This window comes from Malus domestica, chromosome 16, assembly GCF_042453785.1.
Source record: "Malus domestica chromosome 16, GDT2T_hap1".
In the NCBI taxonomy this organism is placed as follows: Eukaryota; Viridiplantae; Streptophyta; class Magnoliopsida; order Rosales; family Rosaceae; genus Malus; species Malus domestica.
In genome coordinates this window covers 38,658,257-38,680,708 of record NC_091676.1, presented here as the reverse complement: position 1 = coordinate 38,680,708, position 22,452 = coordinate 38,658,257, and the positions used below count along the sequence as shown (strand labels likewise).

General features: G+C 40.9%; 1 protein-coding gene across 2 annotated transcripts; it reads left to right on the top strand.

Annotated features, from left to right (window-relative positions):
• The first annotated feature begins 1,203 nt into the window (after window positions 1-1,203).
• Window positions 1,204-5,103, top strand: LOC114822083 (uncharacterized). 2 transcript variants are annotated; one of them, XM_029096098.2, is made up of 9 exons: window positions 1,204-1,731; window positions 2,266-2,314; window positions 2,407-2,485; window positions 2,580-2,625; window positions 2,726-2,824; window positions 3,393-3,461; window positions 3,542-3,887; window positions 4,023-4,171; window positions 4,419-5,103. In XM_029096098.2, the coding sequence occupies exons 1-9, from the start codon at window positions 1,366-1,368 to the stop codon at window positions 4,899-4,901; spliced, it is 1,686 nt and encodes a 561-aa protein (XP_028951931.1). In that variant the 5' UTR covers window positions 1,204-1,365; the 3' UTR covers window positions 4,902-5,103. The 2 variants fall into 2 exon arrangements, with proteins under 2 accessions (XP_028951931.1, XP_028951932.1); XM_029096099.2 differs by having other exon boundaries at window positions 1,221-1,731; window positions 4,423-5,103.
• The last annotated feature ends 17,349 nt before the right edge of the window (window positions 5,104-22,452 follow it).

The window sequence follows — 22,452 nt, the reverse complement described above, 5'->3', positions numbered from 1 at the left end:
ATCGAGGTCGCTTCCGTGGTCATGACTTGCATGGCTGAGCTGCTGCTTGAGTCGGCATCGGAAAACATGGAACTAGAGTACTTCCTTGGGCTTTCCTCCCTTGGCGTTCTTAGTGAGGCCAGGGTGATCACAGGTTCGTGCCTCAGGTGCTCTTGTTCCTTTGGCGGAGTTGATGCAAGGGCAGAAGAGGTGGCAGAAATAGCTATTGCCTTGCTTCGAGTTGTGACGCTCGAAGTGATACCACCTACGATGATGACACTTTTGTTCCTTGCATTGGTTGCGAGAACAACTTGAGCTTTCTTTGATGCCATTTGTGCTTTTTGTGGATTCAAAGATAGAGATGAGAGGTAGAGAAAGGTCCCACGGGGCATGCCAAATTTGTAAACACGGAAATTCCTGCGATGAACGAGACAAGAACACATGTACAAAATAATATTTGTATTAATGATTTAGGGGTTACAATCTCTTTTACAAATTTAGCTTCTGATTATATCTTTGTAATGGGTAGATTTGATGTTGTTGATCCAAAGGGTCGTCAGGGCTTGATCTTTAGGATGAACGGATGATGAATGATGAACACTTTCTTCAAGGGCCGTCGAGGCTTGATCTTGAACTAGTGGAAGTTCTTCAAGGGCCGTTGGGGCTTGATCTTGAATGAGGATTTGACGAAGAACAAATAGAGCTTTCTTAATCCTTCAGGATTTGCTTGGTGAGCTTTGGAGTTTCAAATCTTCAAGGTTTTGGTGTGAGGTGAATATGGTTATGAATTGGTCCCCTAAAATGAATGTCTTGGCTTCCTATTTATAGAATTCCAAAAACTTGATTTTTGGATTTAAATAATCAGATGAAATAAATTATTTCTGCCAAGTGTTGACACGTGTCATGTTTGATGACTTTTCTGATGATTCTCGATTTCTCGTTGAGTCACATGCTATGTGTAAAATTTACGTGACACGTGAACGCTGAAATTTTAATTATTGATCAACATTTATTTTATCGAAATTTTGATGTCTACGAAAACACATAAATATATTTTTTCACAAAGAAAAAAGTATTTACCAAAAAAATAAAATAAGGTAATAAAATTAATTAATAAAAAGTAAAAAAAAAAAATTATTATTTGCATTCTAAAAATCTAATTTTGCATTCCAAATTTTATATAATTAAAAAAAATAGATTTATGAGAAACTTAAAATAAGATTTTAGAAGTGGTATTAATAGTTTCATAAAATAATAAGGGAAAAAGTAGCTTAATTGGAATTTAGAACCAGAGAGTGAAAGAAAGATTATAGATTGAATAGAATAGTAGGTGAAGAGGGCGAGGCGGGGCGAGGTGGAGGCATCAGAAAACAGAAACGCCGGCCGATGACGACGATGAATAATCCTCCAACCAAAAAGAAGAAAGGTCGTCCTTCTCTCCTGGATCTCCAGAAACGCGCCCTCCTCCAACAACAGCAGCAGGACCAATGCCCAAACCCTCGCCGTCTATCCACACGCCGGAACCCTACTCCTCTCGATTCATCCCCGCCGTCCAATTCCCTTGCCCATGCCGATGACGACGATGAGCGCGCAAAGAAGAAGCATAAGCCCCTCCTCGGTTTTAATCCCAATTCGACTCCGACATTGTCGCCCTTTAATTCGGGCGCCTACGGTTCCGATTCGAACGCGGGTGGTGAGGATCCGGAGGCCGCTCTCAAGATCAGCACCGTCCACCACGGATCTAATCATATGGTGATCATCATACTACAAATCCCTTTTCTCAAATTAAACACAAACCCATGTCGTTGTTGCACTTAATTCCCTAGATTTTTTTTATTAATTTGAGAAAAGTGATGAAATTTCTTTGTATTTTGCTTAATTTTGAAAAAAAAAAGTAATGAAATTTATTTATTTTTGCTTTATCTTGGGAATTAGAATCTTTTAGGGATTTTCGCGCGAAAACCAGAAGCTGTTTTTGGGGGGCGGAGTGGAGTCGTTGGGGCGTTTGACTTGTCATGTTTGGACATTATTTAATTTTAATTAATTGATATATTTGGAATCTGGGCAGTTTTTCTTTATTTCCTAATTTAAATTCTTCATCTGTTAAATGGTACCATAGAAAGACGCAGACCACCTTGTCTGGAAAAGCTCCAGTTTGTCTTTTCTTGATTTATTTGTTCATTTACTTTTCCAATGATTGCAGAAAATTAAATAATAAATTAATTATGTTTTGTTTGTGTTAGTGGTAAATTTAGCAGTGACATTGGTGTTAATGGTTTCTTGCAGAGGCGTGAAGAGATTTTGAAAGCGACAGACAGTAGCAGTTTATTACATGGTACGACACTGTTAGTCAATCGCAAGTCTTGCCTCAAAAGGTATCTCCTGGGGGTTAAATTCTAATGACTGTCAACTTTTTTCTGTGGACAGGGTCGCTGGTGGAGTCCGGTCCCACGACACCTTTGCCAGACAAAAAGTTGCTGGTGTTCATCCTTGATAGGCTTCAAAAGTAGGTGTCTTAGGTTCCAAAGTAGTTGTCTTTTTCATTGACTCTTTGAAATGACACCATGGGTGTTCACTCGTTGGTCTCAACTTTCTTGCAGAAAGGACACTCGCGGGGTGTTCTCTGAGCCCGTTGATCCAGAAGAGGTGTGTTTTCTAATGTTGAAATGGCTTCTTCTGGTGCTGATATTGGCTTGTTTTACGAGTAATGGTTTCATGGTTTGATGTGAATATGTTGGTTGTTCAGCTTCCGGATTATCAGGAAATCATTCAAAACCCAATGGATTTTGGAACCGTGAGGACGAAACTAGATCAGGGAGCTTACTCCAACTTGGAGCAGTTTGAGGTTTGTATTATGATCTTTTTCTTGCTAGGTTTCAGTTTTGAAACACGCACACTCACCCACCACAGCTGCCTCAATTTCACCTTCTACTTGCATCCGCTTCTCTTTCTCATCTCCTTTGCCTGCTCACTCTCCCTCCCACCGGCTGTAGAAATAAATGAAGGGTTTATGTACGAGTGTTTCCTAGATGTGGCTTTTGAATGATTGATAAGTACACCAGAGATTATTGTCTTTTGGAAATTACAAAGATGTCAATTATGGTAATATAAGGCATGTTAATTCAAGTTGAGCCTGTTGCTAGTCAAAGAAGGCAAATGAATCCAGGACTGAGAACATAGTGCAACTTATCATTCCGTTCGGTATTCAAGTTATTCGCCTTGGTCTATTTTATTAAACATTTTTTACTTTGGCACCCTGATGTATGACTGGAACGTTAGGAATAGTGAAATGGTGTGATTCACTATTCTTGGTGCACTAAACTCTGATATATTGTGCTCTACTTCTAGTTTGTTTTTCTTGTTAACTTAGTAACTTTGACAGGAATTTGAGACTTAATGTTTAATTTCTGCAGAAAGATGTGTTCTTGATATGTTCAAATGCAATGGAGTATAATGCACCAGACACTATTTACTTTCGACAGGTTTGAACCGTCCAACTTACACTTCTTCCTATTTAGTCAATCTCACCATGTTTGATGGTTAACAATGACTATTTCTTTAGGCACGATCTATACAAGAGCTTGCAAAAAAGGACTTCGAAAATTTGAGGCAAGTAAACGAAGATGGTGATCCGAAACCAAAAATTGCGAGGAGAGGCAGGCCACCTGGCAAGAGCATGAAAAAATCAATTGAAGGCTCTCCGCTTGATCGTGTAGGTCCTCAATTTGTATCAGAAACTACTCTTGCTTCTGGAGGAGAGAATCCTAGCTTGTCCGGCACATACAATCTAAGACGGCCTGCTCCCCATAAGTTCAGGTCTTCTGATGCATTAAATATGGGGCCCCATGGGTCTCTTAGTGGTGAAACTGGTGCTAGTTGGTTGCCTGGCTGGGAGAATGAATTTCCAGGTACGTTATTTCAACTGCATCTGCTTCACTGATTTGTACTCATTATTCAGTTTCAGTTTTTTTTCCTAGTTTTATTTGGTTCTCTTAGTTTATTTAACAAATGCTGACCCTTTCTATTTCTTTTTTGGGTTGCAGCTTCTGTATTGAGGAGTGATCTAAAGTATGGAAAGAAACATTTTACAGTAGATGAGAACAGACGTGACACTTATACACAAGCTCTGGCTTTTGGTGATGAGCCATCAATGTTTTCTGGTTGTGAAGGAGAGTGGAAGCAACTTGTGGCGGTATGTTTAACGAGAACATTCTTGTATTATTTTCTAAATGGGAGACTGGAATTATTCAGTGATGGGGGAAGGGGTTGCTGTTAGAAAAATAGAAAACATTCATGTGAATAGATGTCTTCATAAATCTGTATAATGACAGTAGCTCATGTATACGTATATTTGTCGGACTTGTATAAAGATGTGATTCTTGTATAACATAATTTCTTAGTGTTTGTTTAATTGTTTTTTTTCTCAATATATAAACCAGGTAGGTCTACAATTTGAGCATGGTTATGCAAGGAGTCTAGCTCGTTTTGCTGCAAATCTTGGACCTGTTGGTTGGAAGGTTGCTTCAAAGAAAATTGCAAGTGTTTTGCCTGTTGGAATCAAGTTTGGTCCAGGATGGATAGGAGAAAATGAGACATGGAGGATGCAACCGTTTTCAGTCCGTGAGAGGGAACAGAGGGTTCAAAGCAACCCTGCATCCGATGACCACACAAACAAACTTGTACCTCAAAGTACATTATGCTCAGACGAAGCCAGATTGTCAGAAATTTCAAGTGGACCGAGATGTAGCCACGTGCTTGGTGGGGAAGCATCGTGGAATGGTTCATCCTTACACAATAAACATGTTGCTTATACATTCCCCTCGGGCTTGAACGTCAAACTGGGTGCAGCAGGCTCACCTCAAATGGGTCTGCACCAGCAACAGCAACAGCAACCGCAGCCGGATTTAGCTTTGCAGCTTTGACCACCGTGAGGGTGTCGGAGCGGGGGGCGTATATACAAGCAGTGGGGATTAATGGAATTAGATTAACAGATGAGGATTCTATTTTGTCTTTGTTTCTAATTAAAAATATATTATCAAGGTGGGTGTCTGATTGGCTCAAGGAATGATTACCGGTTGACAGATTAATCATTTTTATTTTAAAAATTCTTTGGTTTAACTTTAATCCAATGTGGATGCGCATTTCAAAAATTGAGCATATTGGTTTGAAGAAATATGAAAATGGTGAAAAGGAAATTAATTAATTAATTCAACCAAATATAAACTTACCAAACAAGGCATTGGCATTGGGGGGTCAAAGAAAAAGTCAAGTTTTTATCTGAGTAAAAAATTAAATTTTGCAAAACAAAAAAATATGGAGAAGTGGGGTATCGATCCCCATACCTCTCGCGTGCTAAGCGAGCGCTCTACCATCTGAGTTACATCCCCAAGATTGTTCTACGTTGTCACTTAACGATTTATAAATGAGAACCCACATATTTGCTTCTTTCACAATTTATTAAGAGTGATGTTAAGCTCATCCCATTGTCCTATATTTCCATCCATGTTAATCGTTATTATGGCCGCAACCATAAATAATTAAAAATTAAAAATTTTATTTTCCCACCCACCATTATTCCTAAAATAACCTTTCTACTACCACATCTCCAATGTTTTGTTTCCACCCCCCGATCCCTCCCTTGAACTAACAGTACAAATTAAACCCAGAAATTAACTTCTCTTGTGAAATTTACAACCTTGAAAGCCACACTCATTGTTTTTGTTGGAGAGTTGTACAGAGCAAGAGATCTGCTTCCTCAATTCAACTAATTTTGTTCGAATCGAAAGAATTAAATCCAAAAAGTGAAAGTAAAAAAAATCAGACATAGTAAAAAAGTCCTAAAGTTGAGATTTGATTCAAATGAGTTGGAAGCTGTTGGTGGCAAAGATTTCTTTGGAGAAGGATCATCGGACCTGAGCATAGCTCCCCAAGGGATTGGCACTTTGGATGTGTAGTCGGGCTCTTACTTGTTGATGTGCTACAAGAAAAGGACAAAGTTAGTTATGAAAGGTGCCTTTGTAGGGCCTTAGGTGTAGGCCTTGAGGCTCGTAATCAAAACTAAGTGCTAGGCGTGCCAATGCTATCTCAGTATAGCAGATGTAGAACAAGTGTGTTTTAAGTCGATTACTTGCGCCCCAAGTTACTCGGACTTTTTGTTATCAAAGGATTGTTGTGGATGGGTTAAGTCCATATTAAGTTCTTTTCTTGCTTCGTGAATAAGGACTTTTAGTTCATAGTCTTGTATGTTCGAATGAAGGGAGTCCAGATCCTCTTAAGTCATTTGTTTGGTCCTAGATTGCTTTTAATGAAAACACATCCATTAAACTAACTAGATGCAGATGCAAATGGGACTCTTAAAATAGGAAAACAGATGGAAATAACTTGAATACATGCTGGATAATGCATTAAGCAATAGATCTACTAATTTAGCAAACAAACAAAGAGCTTCGAGCAAGATTTCACATTGTCTGTCAAGGTTGAACTTTCTTGCAGCCACTTCTCTTTGAACTTACAAGGTTTATATGCTAAAAAGGGATGGATGGTAAATAAGTTTTACACAAGGGAATCGATACTACACCACTAAGGGAAATAGCAGAGCTTTTAAACTAGATAAAAGATAACTTTTGTAGGGAATTATCCTGAAAAGGACTGGGATCGGGGCTGATTACAACTTTTTGGTTGCAAATCTGGCTTGAGAGCAAAGTTTGTATGTTTGTTTGATTGGTTAAGTGCCCTTGTCTCTAGGGCTTCTTCTTCCTTGGATAGGCCAATTAGCCTAATTGTTGTGACTTTGCTCTTGCCCGAAAGCATCTGAAGGGTAGTGAGTCATCATTTTGTTTAATTGGAATGCCACTAGAAAATGTTCTTTGGCTGGTAGTAGGTTAGTCTTCATCACTTGTCACTTTAATGGTAAGCACGCAACTTGTATCTTGGCTGAGAAGGCTTCACTTTACCTTTGGGCTTGGTGCTAGGCTTTAGGCAAGTCCCTTTTAGTTAGCATCCTTGGGCTTTCCTTCATGTAGGTTCAATGTTCAAATATTAACCCAAACAGTGCCCCCTTTAATCATTGTTAAGTCTGCAACCCAAGACGCTAATAATGATTAAATAACCGCCACATTCATTTACTCGGGACTTGCACCATTTAAAGCAGCCGTTGGCTAACTAAAACCCTTGCACTAACCCACGAATTCCATTGTTAATTAACCACTTACTATATAATCCTCACTTAAACTCCTCGACAAAGTGCCTTAGCCATTTCGAGCCTTTAAATTCCCAGAACTTCCTAGAACTCTAAGAACTTTCAGAAACTTCTCTTGTTCTTTCGTTGTTGCCCCCTAATTCCAACTTTCTTCCCATCTTCTCCTCAAAATCATCCAATGGCACCCAAAGTTGCTCGAACTCAATCTACCTGTGAAACTGGTGAGGGAATTACTACCATGCGCCGCTTGCTCAACGACCTTCATCGCCCTTGGGCAGGCTTGCATACTGAACTTTTCTTCGAGGAAGGAGGAGTACATTTCTTGGGGTTTGCATAGACTTCTTAGGTTCCCATAGTTGTAGAAAGCAACATACCCAAGGAGAAATGGTTCACTCCTAACCCATTTCAGGCTAAGTCGGGCATTTCGTCTTCTAAATGGTCAAGCCACCTTCGTGGCCTCCCACTCATGAAGGATGAGGCATGGACATAATGGGTCAACGAGCTCGAGCCCACCTTCAAGCAAAAGTGGATGAACAACAGAATTTATGAGCTGATAATGCTCTCCAAGACCACGGTCAGTGCCAAGCCTGAGTTACTGCTGACAACTGCATTCCTATTCTGGAACTTGGGTACCAACAATTTTGACTATAGGATGGGCCCTATATCCCCTACCATCCTTGACATGGTGCAAGTCTTCAGGCTAAGGCCTTCGGGTAGGGTCGTAGATGTTACCCATGACTGGGCTCTTTCTTTTCACCCTACCACTAAGAGCTCGGGCAGCTCTGGTCCTGTGATTCAATTATAATATAACTCTACGACTTTCAAGAGTTATGGAACTTCCTTCATGGGTTTTATCCTATCTGCTAAGAAGGAATTTGGCCCCTCTTCCTCTAATGCCAACAGAGACCAAGAGCATATGTACTTTCTACTGTACTGGCTCAATAAACACGCATTTCTAAATAAGTCCAAAGGAGTAAAAGTTGAATAGACCCCTCTAGTAGAAGTACTACACAACTTCGACGATGTGGCCACGGGCCCTTTCCTTTTCTCTTATCTCTATAATCTCCTATATGAGATTACCAAGGGTGAACCATTCGAAACCAACCTTAAAGGTCTAACTTGGATGATTCAGCTTTGGCTTCAATGGTATTTCCTCGAGCTTTGGGCTCTCAACTTTGAATTCCCCAAGGGTGTTGCTCCTGCCCGAATTCTAGCCGAATGTTCTCCAACCAATCACTCTACATTCGTTTGTCTCTATTTCTTCAGAGTCTGTAGGACTCGGGCAAACTTGGAGTGGGGAGCTTCAGCGGTGAAGAGATACCCTTGGTTTTCTGACCAAGCCTTTCAATATTCCTTTGGAGAAGACCCTAATCTCTTCTATAGAGAAAGATTTATCAGTTGTATTCAACCAAGGAATCTAGCTTGGGGAGTAAAGAGTGACCGCTATCAGACTGGGTTGGAGGTTTACCACCCCAACTTCTGTGCTAGATAGTTGGGGGTCTAGACAAGCTATCTTGGTGCCTTTCTTCGACTTCGTTCATTGCGGTACCTCCTATCGTCTTCACTCTCCACAAGAAGTCACATTTTGAGCTACCCGACGAAGCCTCAAGGTACTGAGCACAATTGCTTGAAAGCCCATGGCCCTGAACTTTAAATGCACTTCAAGCTTCTCTTCTTAGTGGGAAGCAAAATGGAGTAAGAAGTATGGAGGATACCTATGTGAAGCTCATGACCGCCTCTTCAAGCAACTATCCATCAAGTCTTATCCAAAGCCAAATGAGCTTGAAGATTGGAAGGAAATGATTCATTAGAAGATTCAACTCCTTTTGATAGGTACCTCTTACCTTTAACTTGTAATTTTATGGCATTTTCATGAATCTGCCCATTTCTAATTCTTTCCTTGGTTTCTTCACACTTGCAGCCCAAGGAAACCCAGTAGAAATGGATGTCGGGCGGGATGAAGAGGTTGGGGATGCCTTTGTCATTTAAAAAGCCATAATTGAGGCAGAGAGCGAGGTTGAGCTTGTTGTGGAAACCCAGACCACACGGTGAACAAGGGCGACAATGGTAGAATCTTCAGAGTCCAAGCTCGAAGAGCGACCTCAAGCTCAGCTTTCCATTCTTGGTCTACGAGCAACCTCTACCAAGAAGAGAACAAGGGCACAAACTGCTAACTCCTTCAAGTCTTCTACTTCTGTGGCTGAGGTGAGCATGGGTAGGAAGAAACAGAAAACCTTCAGTAAGTGAACTTTGTTTCAACTTTTCCTTCTTACTTGCATTTTGTTTTAAGAGCTGAAAAACTCCATTTCTTTTAGGTTTAGGGCCCCAAGCAACCAAGAAGCCCACTGTCATCTCAAGGGATGAGCCATCGGGAGCAAAGTTATATCAGAAAGACAAGCCTGTTCTTGATGCTACCCTCAAGGAATTGGAGGTAAAGGTTCAATTCTTTTAAGTACCTCGCTCTCCTTCATTCTTTCAATATTTGCACTGACTCTTTACTTGTATTTTTAAATAGGACATTAGAGGAAAAGGGTCAACTCAGCCCGAGGCTTCATCTTTGCCTGCCCGACCAACGCATGCTTCCCCCTCTCGGGCTAAGCCTTCCGAGGTATATCTCTTTTCCACTATTTATACTCATATTTCCATCACCATAAAGTTTTAATACCTAACTGTTCTTTTTGTAGGCTAAGGTTGGAATAGCTACACCTTCAGTCGGGCAAAGCTCTACCTCCATTCCTTCAACATGTCCTCCATTGGTAATGGCTCCTGCTTCCTAGTTTGACCCGTCAACTGGGGAGATATTGCACTTTGTGGAAGAGGGCAACAATCCGATGAGTACTTCTATCTTGAATTTTTCTGTCTTAATATCTTTTTATTTATACTTACTTTCTGTTCTTATTTTTGATAAATCATATATTTCATACATTTATACCATCCATTCCTAGTCCCTTTGTGATATTTTTGAGTTAAACTAGTTGCATTTTACCTTTTTTTGTGTTAGTGTGCAGCTAATCATATTTTGGAGCTCAGTTGAGGGCATATAAGGCAAAATGGTGCTAAAAGTGGAGAATTGAATAAGGATGCTGACGTAGACAAAGAATTAAAAGTGGAAACTAAATATGGTGATGAATATGGCTCTTTATAAGACCAATAACAGCAAAAAAACGTGGGAATTAAATGCCCAATTACTGGGGTGTATTGGCAATCTGTAACAGCTTTTTAACATTATAAAACCTAGCCTTTCAGCCATTTTCACATACACCCTTCATTCTGAGCGAATTTCACAACTCCAGTAACTATTTTTTCTCTCTTTTCATCCACACTTAAAAACTCCACCCATTCTAGACACTCCAACATCACCAAAGACTCATCCCGACAGGTTGTTCTTGGAGGAGTTCAACATCAGAATTGCTTCAAGGGTTTCCTCTCTCTTTTATTTATTTTCACTCATGTTGTGTATTTCCAATTTCATCTCTGTGAACATGATGTGTAACTAAATTCATAGCTAGGGATTTCGATGTAGCCTTGCACAATTGATCCTTGTTTTTATGTTAAAATATTCAATTCATCAATCAGTCTCTTGTTTCATTCACTGAATCTTTTGTTAATTTTGTTTGTTAATTTTAATGATTGATCACCATTAGGATTTCTTACAGATCATTTGATCAAGATTATAGTAAACATCATGCTTAATCTTGGTAGACATGTGAATGAATGAAGAGAATGGTATGCAAACATCCTGCCATGTATTTTCTTTGGTTCTTTAATGTTTTCTTGCATGCTAAAGACTCTTAATTTGGTAACCGAAGTTGAACATCCCAATTAGGTTGTAGGTTAGGAGAATTTGATCAAAAACCCACATCATATGCTGATCATATATATGTAAAATGAACTCCGGAAACAGGTTGGTAATTGAATACGGTTTAACTTTATAAACATGGAGTTGGTTTTGTAATGGTGAACTCGAAATCCCTGGACCCATCCTCATCGTTTCTCAATCAACATATCATTCGTTGTTACATTTTTCTTGCATTTTTAGTTATTCTCATTAACAGCACAAAACCTACATTCAATTTGTTATTTCATTGTTTAGTTAGGGTTCTTTCAAGGCTAGTAACTTATAGAGGTCTAATCAGTCTCTGTGGTTCGACACCCTATATTGCACTCGGAAGGAACACAATAATTTTCCCCAGCCATCTCTAGCACATGAGTCGCAACAACCAATAGCAACAACATTTGGGGAGCTTATAGTCCTTGAAATCCCCATGGTCTCAGAGGTAATTAGCCCATGGGCTTCTCCTCATCTAGCAACCATTATAGAGGAGCTTCCTCCTACTCAAGACTCTGCTCAAGTATAAAAGTACCTTCACTTCTATCTTCTTTTCCATAACTTAGTTACTGACATGTGCTCTTTATCCTTGATATTTATAGGCCTTTGGTGAGGATTCGAGCACAATTCTTCCTACTCTAGTTAGTGGGAATGATCCCCCCCCCGGGCAACTAGGAGTCACTACCCCTCATTCCAAGGCCTCGGGCTCCATTAAGGTATATTGACTTCTCTAATCTTACCTTCCTTCATTTTGAATTGTAGTCCTTCTCCTAACTTTATTTTTCTTGGTTTTGCAACAGGGCCCTGGAGAGGACTCGGGCAATTCTCCTCCACGTTTGGTGCGCATGACATAACTTCCTTGACCTCCTTTAGCTTCTGGGATCACAAGGATTCCTATCCCTAGGCCTAAGAAGAAGATTAAGACCACCACTGCTTCTACAATCATTACTACTCCCACTTATCGGGCTCCTCCCTTTGTTGAGACCTTTTCTATTGCTGCACCCTCTAAAGAAGTTGGAGCACTGCCCTCTTCTCCTTCACCTATTTCCACAACTATAGCTTTGCCCGAGCTTTTTAAAGAGTTTGGGTGACTCAAGACAAAGCTAAAATCCTCAAGGCATCCCTCTGAATCTTCTGGCTTTCAAGAGCAACGCTGAGTCTTTCAAGAGTGGGTGAAGGGGGACTTCTCAGCTTCCTTCAGCCTCAAGGCTCTTCACGACGTAGAGAAGGCCATAACAAATTTATTCAAGGCTGATAAACTATTAAGAGTTTAACATGAGTAATTTTTTTTCATATTTTGAGAACTTGAGGGCTCTTAGGGATCAGCATCAGAGGGCTGAGAGGCAAGCTAATCGAGTGAGATGCTTTAAGGAGAAACAATCCAGTACTTCCACTCATATTCAACAACTGGTGGGTGAAGGTTCAGTGATAGAGGAGAGGATCAGGGTGGTGACTTCTAAAATTTAGAAGTTAGAAGAGCAACTTGCTGTGCTAAAGGCTAAACAGGCGACTCTTCTTAGCACACTCAAACAGCAGATTGAATAAGTGAAAAAGGTAAATATGGAATTGGAACATGTTAAGTCTCAACTTGTTAATAGTAGCACTGTTTTGGCCGAGCCCACCAGAATTTTTACAACTATGCAGACTTACTACTCCAGAATAATCACTATGGGTGAAGATGTAAATCTGTTAGGCTAGGGCCATTGTAACTTTCTTTTTATGAAATAAAATTATTCTTTGCCTTTACTTGTTTCACTTCTTGCATTATATTGAAGTTCTTACTGCACCATCTAACTTCACTTCTCTTTGAAGTCACTAACTCTCTTCAATATAACAATTTCTAACATCCTAGAAAGTTGGATGATATTTCTTTAAAAACTTAGCATGAATTGGATGTTTTTGCAAGTTTTCCTCTAAATCCATCAAGTAATATCCTCCTTTATCCAGTGCTTGGTGAATAACAAAAGATACTTCCTAAGTAGGACTCCATTTCCCAAAGCCTCTAACTTGAGCTCCTAAAGCCATAATTGCTTTCTATACTAACTCTTATTCTTTGAAGTCTTTAATTTTACCTTCTTGTTGTATGCTCGGGCAACAACTCTCCCTTTCCTGCTTCTTTTCTCTTCCATACACCAACAGTCTTTTGATTAAGGACTTGACTGCAACTACATGGTCTTTTCTTCTTTGTTCTGACATCACTGGTGTTGGGAGTTAGGACAATATAGGGCCTATCCCATTCTTCCTTGGTGAGGAATAATCCTTGTTCCAGAAGCTTTTGGGCCGTCACCTTAGTCGAGCGATCGTTCTTATCAGCTCTTAAGCATTAGAGAATCCTAATACTAGGATTATAAAAGCTAGCTTCTACCACATTCGCAGTGGGGAGAAATGGCCGTGACTCGGCCTCCATCATTCCTCATGGTAAACTGCTACTTATTGGTGTAGGGTGGAAGGCACAAAGAGACTTTGATGAATCCAATCTCAGCCTAGTAAAGATGAAAGTACTATCCATACCGAAGAAGGCTAGCATGATTTGCTTGGAGCCCAAGTTAACCTCCAGGGGCAATATCCTATGAGTTCTAATGATGGCTCCAGAGAAACTGGAAACTGTTAGATCCGTGGGGATGAGATCCTCCTCACTTCTACACACATTTTCATCTACTTATATGGTAACACATTGACTGCAGCTCCTTCATCAATCAAAATCCTTTTGAAGGGCACTACCTCCAGATGAGCAGTTACATAAATAGGCTTGAGATGGTTGGCTAGGGTCAAACTAGGGTGACTAAAGACCATTTTGTCTGAGTACACTTTTTTGGGCTCTTTTTTTGTAAGCTCGGGCAAACATATTCTGCCCGACTCATCTTTTCCCGCTTTTTCAACACTAACATGTGCCATCATAGGTTTTATTGCCAAGTAATCACCCTCCATTGTGGCTGGTTGATCATGCTTGGGACAAAACATGGCAGATAGAACAAATGTCATGTTTACATGGAAGTTGCTAGGTTTAGGTAAGTCCTCATTCTTGCCCCCAATGTGGTCCATGAATTCATCTAACCAGGCATGTGCTTCTTTTGATAACATTAGCTCGGGCAACCTTTCTTCCCGAGTTATGCCAAAGTTCTGTGCCTACACTAGGTTCTCACCGAGAGTATCAACCAGCAATGGTGGGGGCATTTTTCTCTCAGGCGAGATAGTTCCAAAACATATTGGCTTCGGGCTCCATCTTGGTGTTGGTATCATTATCATGTCCTCTTGAGCTCTCCTTAGGATTCTGTACTTCCCAGGGTGAGGGCCTTGTGGCACATGCTCTCCTTCCACCTTAGTCTTGCTATATGCATTTTCTACCTCTTTTTTGCTTCTCTAATGAAGTTTATTTCTTCCCTCATGAGCTACTTTCTCAAACTTCACATTTTCAGAGGTTTCCGAGGCAGTGGGGACTTTTAATGAGTTCATGTGGGCTTTGTGCTGCCTCTGAACTCTTCTGATCATAGAGGCTCCCATTTCTTTGACTGGCCTCCCATCTTTTCCTACTATGTACCATTTCCGCCTGAGTCGGGCATAATCTTTTTTGGTGAATAGGGATATAATGCGCTCTGTACTTCCCTTCATTCTGACATCATTGTAACTTGGTTGGGGGGGGGGGGGAAGGGGCCTTACATCCATCCATTTTGGTATTTTGGCTTCTCTGTCCTCTAACCGAATGTACTTGGTTGGGGGGGGAGGGCTTCATAATTTATGAATACCTCTGATAAGCCCTTTGGTTGAGAATCTCCTCCCAACCCTTGGAAAACATTTCTGGAGGTCTCTTTCTCAATTGCCTGCATGATACTTCTGCTGGCTTATTGTTCCTCTTTCTCCTTTCTTTTGATCAATTCTTAATCAATAATGGCTCCTGATGCTGGTACCTCTAACTCACATTCACCCTGGCAGTTACTACACAACACCAGTCCTTTAACCATGGCTACTTTTGGTTTCTTGGGCAGCTTGATAGTTCCTTCTGTTGGTATGTCAACTTGCCTCCTTCCTGCTTTCACTTCCCAAGTAGCTTTCCCTTTCCCTTTTTCCGCCCAAGTCAAGTTGATCATGTTTATTAGGGCTTCTGGGAAGGGATCTGTGTCAATCATCATATTGGCTTGTGGTTTTTCCAACAACAATTTTCCCTTCACTATGAGGTCTTGTATCCAATCCCTAAATTGGACATAGTTGGTTATGGAGTGATTGAAGGTACAATGCAGCTTGGAATACTTATCTCCTCTTAGATTTTCTGGCTTAGATATCTTTTTGGTGTTGCTGGGCACAATCACTTTTGCCAGCACCAACTCTTCATAGATCTCCAAGGCCTTGGTTAAATCAAAAGAATTACTCTGGTATTTAAGGGGTTTCATAGGAACAAATGCACCATCATTCATCACCACTTTATGATCCTTGAATGGTTGGACTAACCTCTTCACTATTAAAGGTTTGAAGGGGGTAGTCATCTTTGCCGCACATATGTCCATCCCTTCTCTTCCATGGCTATCTGTTGACCCTAAAAACTACCAAACCTACGTGGTGCGTAGACCGAGTAATTAATAAGCTAACTACATCTTTCGGTTGTGTGCGGGGCGTGCCAACTCGTCAACCAAGTTTGGCTGGGGAGTAGAATGTGTTACGTGGCATTGGGCGCGTTGTTGACTTCTTAATCTTGTGATTGTGGCCGAGGAAAGAACACGTCTCGGCCTTCGGGTTCAAGAGCCTGAAGACAAGGCTGCTAGTTTTGCGAAGTTCACAAATCATTGGTGCTGGATTCGGTCACAGTGATTATATTCGTAAGAGTATAAGCACGCCGAATCGACACCAAACTATATGGGCACAAGTACTCAAAGAAAATGTACGTCTTAATCATAAATGTAGTTTGGTCGTCAGAATGCCAAACTCTAACTCCCACTTGTGAGTATCCAATCATAAAACAACTCAGCGTTCAATGTGTCGAGCCCAGTAATCTGTAATACCCCACTTCGTTGAGAAGGCTAATGAGATAACCTCTACCAACAAAGATTCGGAAACCCTTGTCGATCGAGACTTGGTTAAGTAATCAGTCGGCAGAGATGCAGTGTTGTTTATCCAAACTGAAAGTGCTCCATGATCGGCTGATTCTACGGCAACAGTGCTGTTTATCCAAATTGAAGGTGTCACCGGTTGCCTTCATAGTAATGTTTATTCAAACTGAAGATGTGTCGGCAAAAAGAAAATAAAAATCTCAAAGTTGTTGAGAGGTTTCGTGTAGAGCGAGAGTTTACGCAGGGCAGTTTTGTGTGTTGAATTGGGGGGGAGAGGGTTAGAATGATGCACCCCTTTTTTATTTATAGCAACCAATCTCATCATGGCTGAACTAGAACTATACTTGGATTAGGATTCTTTATCCTAATCTAACCAAGTCTCGGCCAATCCTACCTCCATTAGGACCTTGAACCAAACTCTTTATTCGGCCACATTCACTTCTCAAATCTCAGCATCCTCATTCCATTAAGACTTTTTATCATACTAGGACTCGGCCCATTCGCTCTTATCTAGATCAATCATTCTTGTAATAAAACTCGGTCGACCTGATTGGGCGGTTCATGATCACTGGACGGCCCATAGTATTTTTGGAAGAGCTTTGGACCAAACATAAACCTACACTCGACCCAATAATATTATTTTGGGCCTAAACATTGCCCCCTCACTTCTAAGGTCTTTGGCCTTGAACTCCTTAGTCGAGTTTCGACCTTGAAGAAGTGAAATCAAACCCTAAAGGTATCTTTTAAGGATGATGAAAAGTCTTAAATATTCCGTTCACCAGGCGCATTTACGAAGCACGATCGCGCGATCTTAATTTTGTCAGACACTCTACCACGTGGCATCTTCTGGGCATGTTTTTCCTTACTTGACATTGAAACGCCCACGTCATCATTATAACCTTGATTCGTGAATTTACAGTCTCATGCAGATTCTCAAACGTCTCTTCATAATTAAACTTGCCGTTATACGTCGTCGTGTAGTCTTCATTTACGAGTTTCTCGGTCCCTTCACCTAGTTTCTTTGAATATTCATCATGATTACCAAATACTCGATTGGTCTTATCCTTTATTTGAAACTTTAAACCGTTGGGTCTTCCCCCCAAAATGCCTATAAATATTCAACTCTCTTCATTCAACCTTTACGCTTCCAGAACCCTCAAATCCCTTTGCTATTTCTTCTCAAATCTCTTCGCCATTTTCTCTCGAAAACCAAAAAACATTCCTTTAATACCCAGAAAAACTTATTCTCCAATGGCTGCTAATGTTTTCATTAACAAGTTGATTGAGGAGTGCAGCAAGTGTCAAAACATCACCGACCAAAACACGATAAAAACCATTCAATTTGAAGATGAACCAAACATCTCCCATCAAACCCTAGGCCCACTGTTCAAAGATAATGTTCCAGAAGCAATCATCGAAATGCTTAAGGAGCACTGCCTAAAACCCTTATTCTAAGGGTATGACTAGTCAAAATAGGAATTGGCCAGACCCCAGGGTATTTGGCCCTCGACCACTGCTGCCTGGGTTGCTCGGATGGAGTTATATTTCGGTGATGAGTGGAAGGCTCTCGACATTTTTGATGCCATCCAACTCTCGATCATCGAGATGAACTTAGACTAAGAGCTTGTGATGGTTGCATTAAGCTTTTGGTGCTCGGCCAGCAACACGATGGTTCTCCCCATCGGCCCCCTTAGCCCAACGGTTCTAGATATAATTGCCATACTTGGCACCTCTCCAATCGGTCTCTCAGTTGATACTTTTCTCGCTGGGTACAAATTGGACTTGGACTTAAAGATGGTCTTTGAGGAACGTGTCGTCGAAGCTCTGACGAAGGGAGATCAAAGGCCTTCAAAAGAGGAATTGCAGAAATTTTATAAGAACTTTTTCAATTACAACACCCTGGTCACCCACTTTGCCAGCTCCGAAGGTGAAAAACTCAAAAAATGAGAACATGGGGCCTTTTTATTCTACTGGTACAACAAGTATTTCTTTTGTGCCAAGTCGAATAAGTGCTTGGTCGAGAACATGCATGTCGTTGATGCCTTGGCTAGCAGCTACACCCTGGCTCTTAGCTCAGCTGTCTTTGCCAACCTTACCTGGTGTTTGGCCAAAGCAACTTTAGGGAAAATTAACCTCCACCAAAACGGCCCACTCTAGGTCTTCCAGCTCTGGCTGCAAGTCTACTTCTCAACCCTGCGGCCTGAAATCCCAATATTTAACTTCTCCACAGCTATGGGTCTGGAGTTAGCTTTGCGACCCTTTCCTCGTCACTCGACTGAAGACATTTTCAAATAATTATTTGGCCTTGAGGATTTGTCTGACAATGAATTCCAAATCTGCTGTCCCCGGACATACCCATCTTCCATCATTCTTCCACAATCGACATGGGAAACAGATGAGGATGCTGATCTTTGGGAAACCTGAGGGTCATTCATCATGGCTTGTGACCTACCCTATGGCTGCGAAGCTCGGTGGGGTATTTAGGAGGTTTACCACCCCAACTTCTTGGCTCGCCAACTGGGTTATCTCCAAGAGTGCCCCTTGCCATTCCTTTTATCTTGCTCTCTCTTAAGCCGAGAACGCTTTTTTGGTTCCTCAGAAAAGGAATACGAGACAGCCGAAAAGGAGTTTACCGAACGACGTGCCAAATTCTACTTTTGGCCTAGAGACCAAGAATCCCGGTGCGCCAGCACCTTTTCCAAGTGGTGGGAGGCTTACACCAAGGACTTCTTTCACATGCTGGTCGAAAGAAATTTCAAAAGTACTTTTTGACGATCGCCTGAAGAAAGTCATTGCCCCAAAATCCAAAGATACAGCCTAAGGTATATACCTTCTACATTCTTTATTCATTTATTTTCCATCAAGCTTTAATTTAACTCGATTTCAATGTTTTAAGGAAGCCGAAACGGCAGGAGATGCTCCCCGGCCTACAAAACGCGTCAAGAAGTTAGCTAAAAAAGGGGAGCGGGAGATTCATGTTATCTCCAGCTAAACTGCAGGAGCAACTGTTCATTCTCTCCCTCCTTCTGTGGTCGAAGTTTTGGCCAATGTGCAGCCAACCTTGGTGATTGAGTTGGTCATTAACTTAGTTGTTGAACGGCTTGCAACTTCAGCCCTGGCAACTGCTCATGTTGAAACCAGCCCAGCGGTTGCCACTCTAGAGAAGACACCTCCCTCAGTTGAGAAGAACCCCCTACTCTAAAAAAGGCTACTGCGATCATCCTAGAAGAAAAGGTATAACATTTTATAATGTTCCTCCATCTAAAACTCCTTGTTTAATGATTGACCCTTTGTTTAGGAGGATGAGAGCGAAGGCCCCCAATTGGTGAGGAAATCTTGGCAGGGTGAGAGAACGACCCCTAACCCCTAACCGGTGGTCGAAACGGCTGGTCAAGTCAACCCTTCTGCTGCCAAAGCAAACAAGGGGCATGAAGCGGTACCTCTTGTTGAAACAGAAGTGACGGCAAAGATTCCGATTCATCCCCAAGATCAGAATCTTAGCATTCCTCTGCAAGAGGTTACTTTGACCTTCGTAAGAACCTTCATTACCCTTCTATTAATTTCCTGCTTTAGAAATCTAAGCCAAAAATATTAAATGTCAGGTGCCCAATTACTCATTTGATCGAAAATTCTATGTGCCGAAGGGTGTTATCTATATTTCATGGCTACCCTAGTGGTTGTCGAATGTGGATAGCCTCCATCGGCCATGCGAATTAAGAGGCTCTCTTAAACACTGGGCTCAGCTGCTAAGTTCTCTAGGTTCGAGCAATGAACCAGCAGATATGGTCGAAGTCTTCTTTCGGCAGGTCTTAGAGCAAACCTTATTTTTCTTTGGCTTCTTAACTTGACTTTTCTTAACATATGCTTTTATATGCAGCCATCGTGGGAAGTCGAACTCAACGCCCTTCTTTCTAGTTCTTCGGGGGCGGCTAGTCCTTTTGCTTCCATTACTGGACCATTTGCATCAGCAATCGAGTTAACCGTATTTGCCAAGCTGCAGGGGCTTTTATCTCTTTCGGCTCCTTAAATCCTTGAACACAAAGGTCTCGACTTTGTAGGAGAATGTTTGAACGACCTCGCAGCCGACGGCCTATTGAGCAATGAAATTGTCACTCGCTTGTCTTCTACCCTGGAATGAACTTGAGATTATTTTAATATCTTCGAAAGGGCTATTTGAGCAGAAAACGAGTTTAAGGCTACATTGGTTGCTCAAGAAGCTCTCCGTCCAGAGGTTGAGGCGATAAAGGCAAGGAATGGAAAGCTGGCCGACCTCGACTGACAAATTGCTGACCTCAACTGTCAAATTGCCAAACTCCAACGTCAGTGGTTGGCCATTTCTTCTAATCTCGCAAAGGATTTTGAGTTGAGCAAACCTCGTTTGGAAGAATACACAGCTGGAATGAAGCAGATTGAGTAACTAAAGATGGACATAAGGACTCAGCAAGTTGAAATCACAATGGGCGAAGTGAGGTGGTTAGAGCTGAAAGCCGCCCTTGAAGCTTTCCTTCCTTCAACCCCTTAAAAGTTGTCTTTAATTGTAAATTGGTCGATCAATTCTGATTGTATACCATTTTTTTTTCAAAGATTAATGAAATGAACTTTTACTCTTGCATCACCCAAGTAACTGGATAATATTTTTTAAAACAATTTCCCATTGATCGGTAGTTTATGAACTAAACCGATTCGATATTTAAGGTGATATGCCCCCTTGCTGAGAACTTTGTGAACGACAAACGGTCCTTCCCAATTCGATGACCATTTCTCGAATCTAGGGTCCTTGATTCCCACGGGCAACATAGTTTGCCAAACTAACTTCCTTTTTGCTGAACATTTTTTGTCTGACATTTTGATTATAGGCTCGCTTGGCGATCTTTTTCTGTGCCACCAATAAATTATAAGCATCAAGTCGAGCTTCCTCCAAGTCTTCCAATTCTTGTCTCATGGACTTATTGTATTCGGCACTGAACAAACTACATTGTTCAATTATCCGTAATGAATTTATACTCAATTCGACTAGTAATATCGCGTCGTGCCCATAAGTTAATGCATACAGGGTGGTCCCTATTGCCGAATGAAGTGAGGTTCGATATGCCCATAAAGCCTCATTCAACTTCAAATGCCATATGCCCGGTTTCTATTTTATCATCTTTTCGAGAATGCTGATCAAAACCTTATTACTTGCTTCAACCTATCCATTTGCTTGTGGGTAATATGGCGTGGATTGTTTGAGTTGAATTTTTAAGCTTGCTGTATAGTCTTTGAACCTATCGACTGTAAATATTGTACCATTGTCAGTTATGATCGTTTCTGGTATGCTGAACTATGGCACAATGTTTTCTCCTACAAAATTGAAAACTTCCTTGGACGTTAATTCGGCATATGATTTTCCTTCAACCCACTTAGTGAAGTAGTCGGTCGCCACAAGTATCCATGAATGTTTTGCTGCTCCAGAAAATGATATAATTTTACCAATTATATCCATGGTCCATCCTCTGAATGGCCATGGTTTGGTGACCGAGTGGAGTAATTCAGCTGGAACTCTCTATATAGGCCCATGAATTTGACACTGTACACATCCCTTTGTGTACTTAATACAATCCTTTAGTATACTCGGTCAGAAATAGCCGTGTCTCTAAAGAAGCCAACGCATCTTTCATCTAGATTGGTGAGCCCTGCAAATTCCTTCGTGTACTTCTGTAATTACTTGGGCAACTTCTTGTGGGCCGAGGCATAGTAACTATAACCCATCTTTACCTTTTCGATACAACTCATTCTGGTATGACACGTAGTTTGTGGCATGGACCTTTGTCCGTCGGTCGTGTTTATCACTAAGGTTATCAAGATCTCGGTCTAGGGATGGTGATTGATTTTAGTTACGCGTTTAATCACATTAAGGCGTGTTGTCTTAGGGGCGTTGGACCCTCTACTCCATTTTCATGCATATCAAATAATACAAGAAAGGAGTACTTCAAAGTAAAGATGAGCTTATACTTTTTACAACATTTGAATAAAACAAATTACAACCAAAATCTAATCTACACATTCCCATGGTTCAAACAAATTTGAAACGGCCTTTCACATAGCTCAATTATTGTAGGCTTAGGTTCATAATCACCCTTTAATTAATTAACACTTTAACTAATTAAATTGAATGCAACATTTTCATTTGGTTTTTGTATCCATAGAATTGATTTAAATGGAGCTAAATGAAATGAAAATCCAATTCTCATTTAAAGAGACAAAACCATTTTGTTCTCAACCTAATTTGGGCCAAAATGCAATAACCTCAACTTTTTGGGCTATGTTGCAAAACTTAAACTTTTGAGCTCATTTTGTAAAAACACAAAAGTCCACTACTTTATGTAATTACAACTAGAACCCAAAAATTTCAACAAATTCAAAAACTT

Bases quoted from the DNA above. Each gene is read 5' to 3' on its own strand.
- LOC114822083 (XM_029096098.2), top strand. From the start codon at position 1,366: ATGACGACGATGAATAATCCTCCAACCAAAAAGAAGAAAGGTCGTCCT. The intron at 1,732-2,265 runs GTGATCATCATA...GGTTTCTTGCAG, and splicing joins ACCACGGATCTAATCATATG to AGGCGTGAAGAGATTTTGAA. The intron at 2,626-2,725 runs GTGTGTTTTCTA...TTGGTTGTTCAG, and splicing joins AGCCCGTTGATCCAGAAGAG to CTTCCGGATTATCAGGAAAT.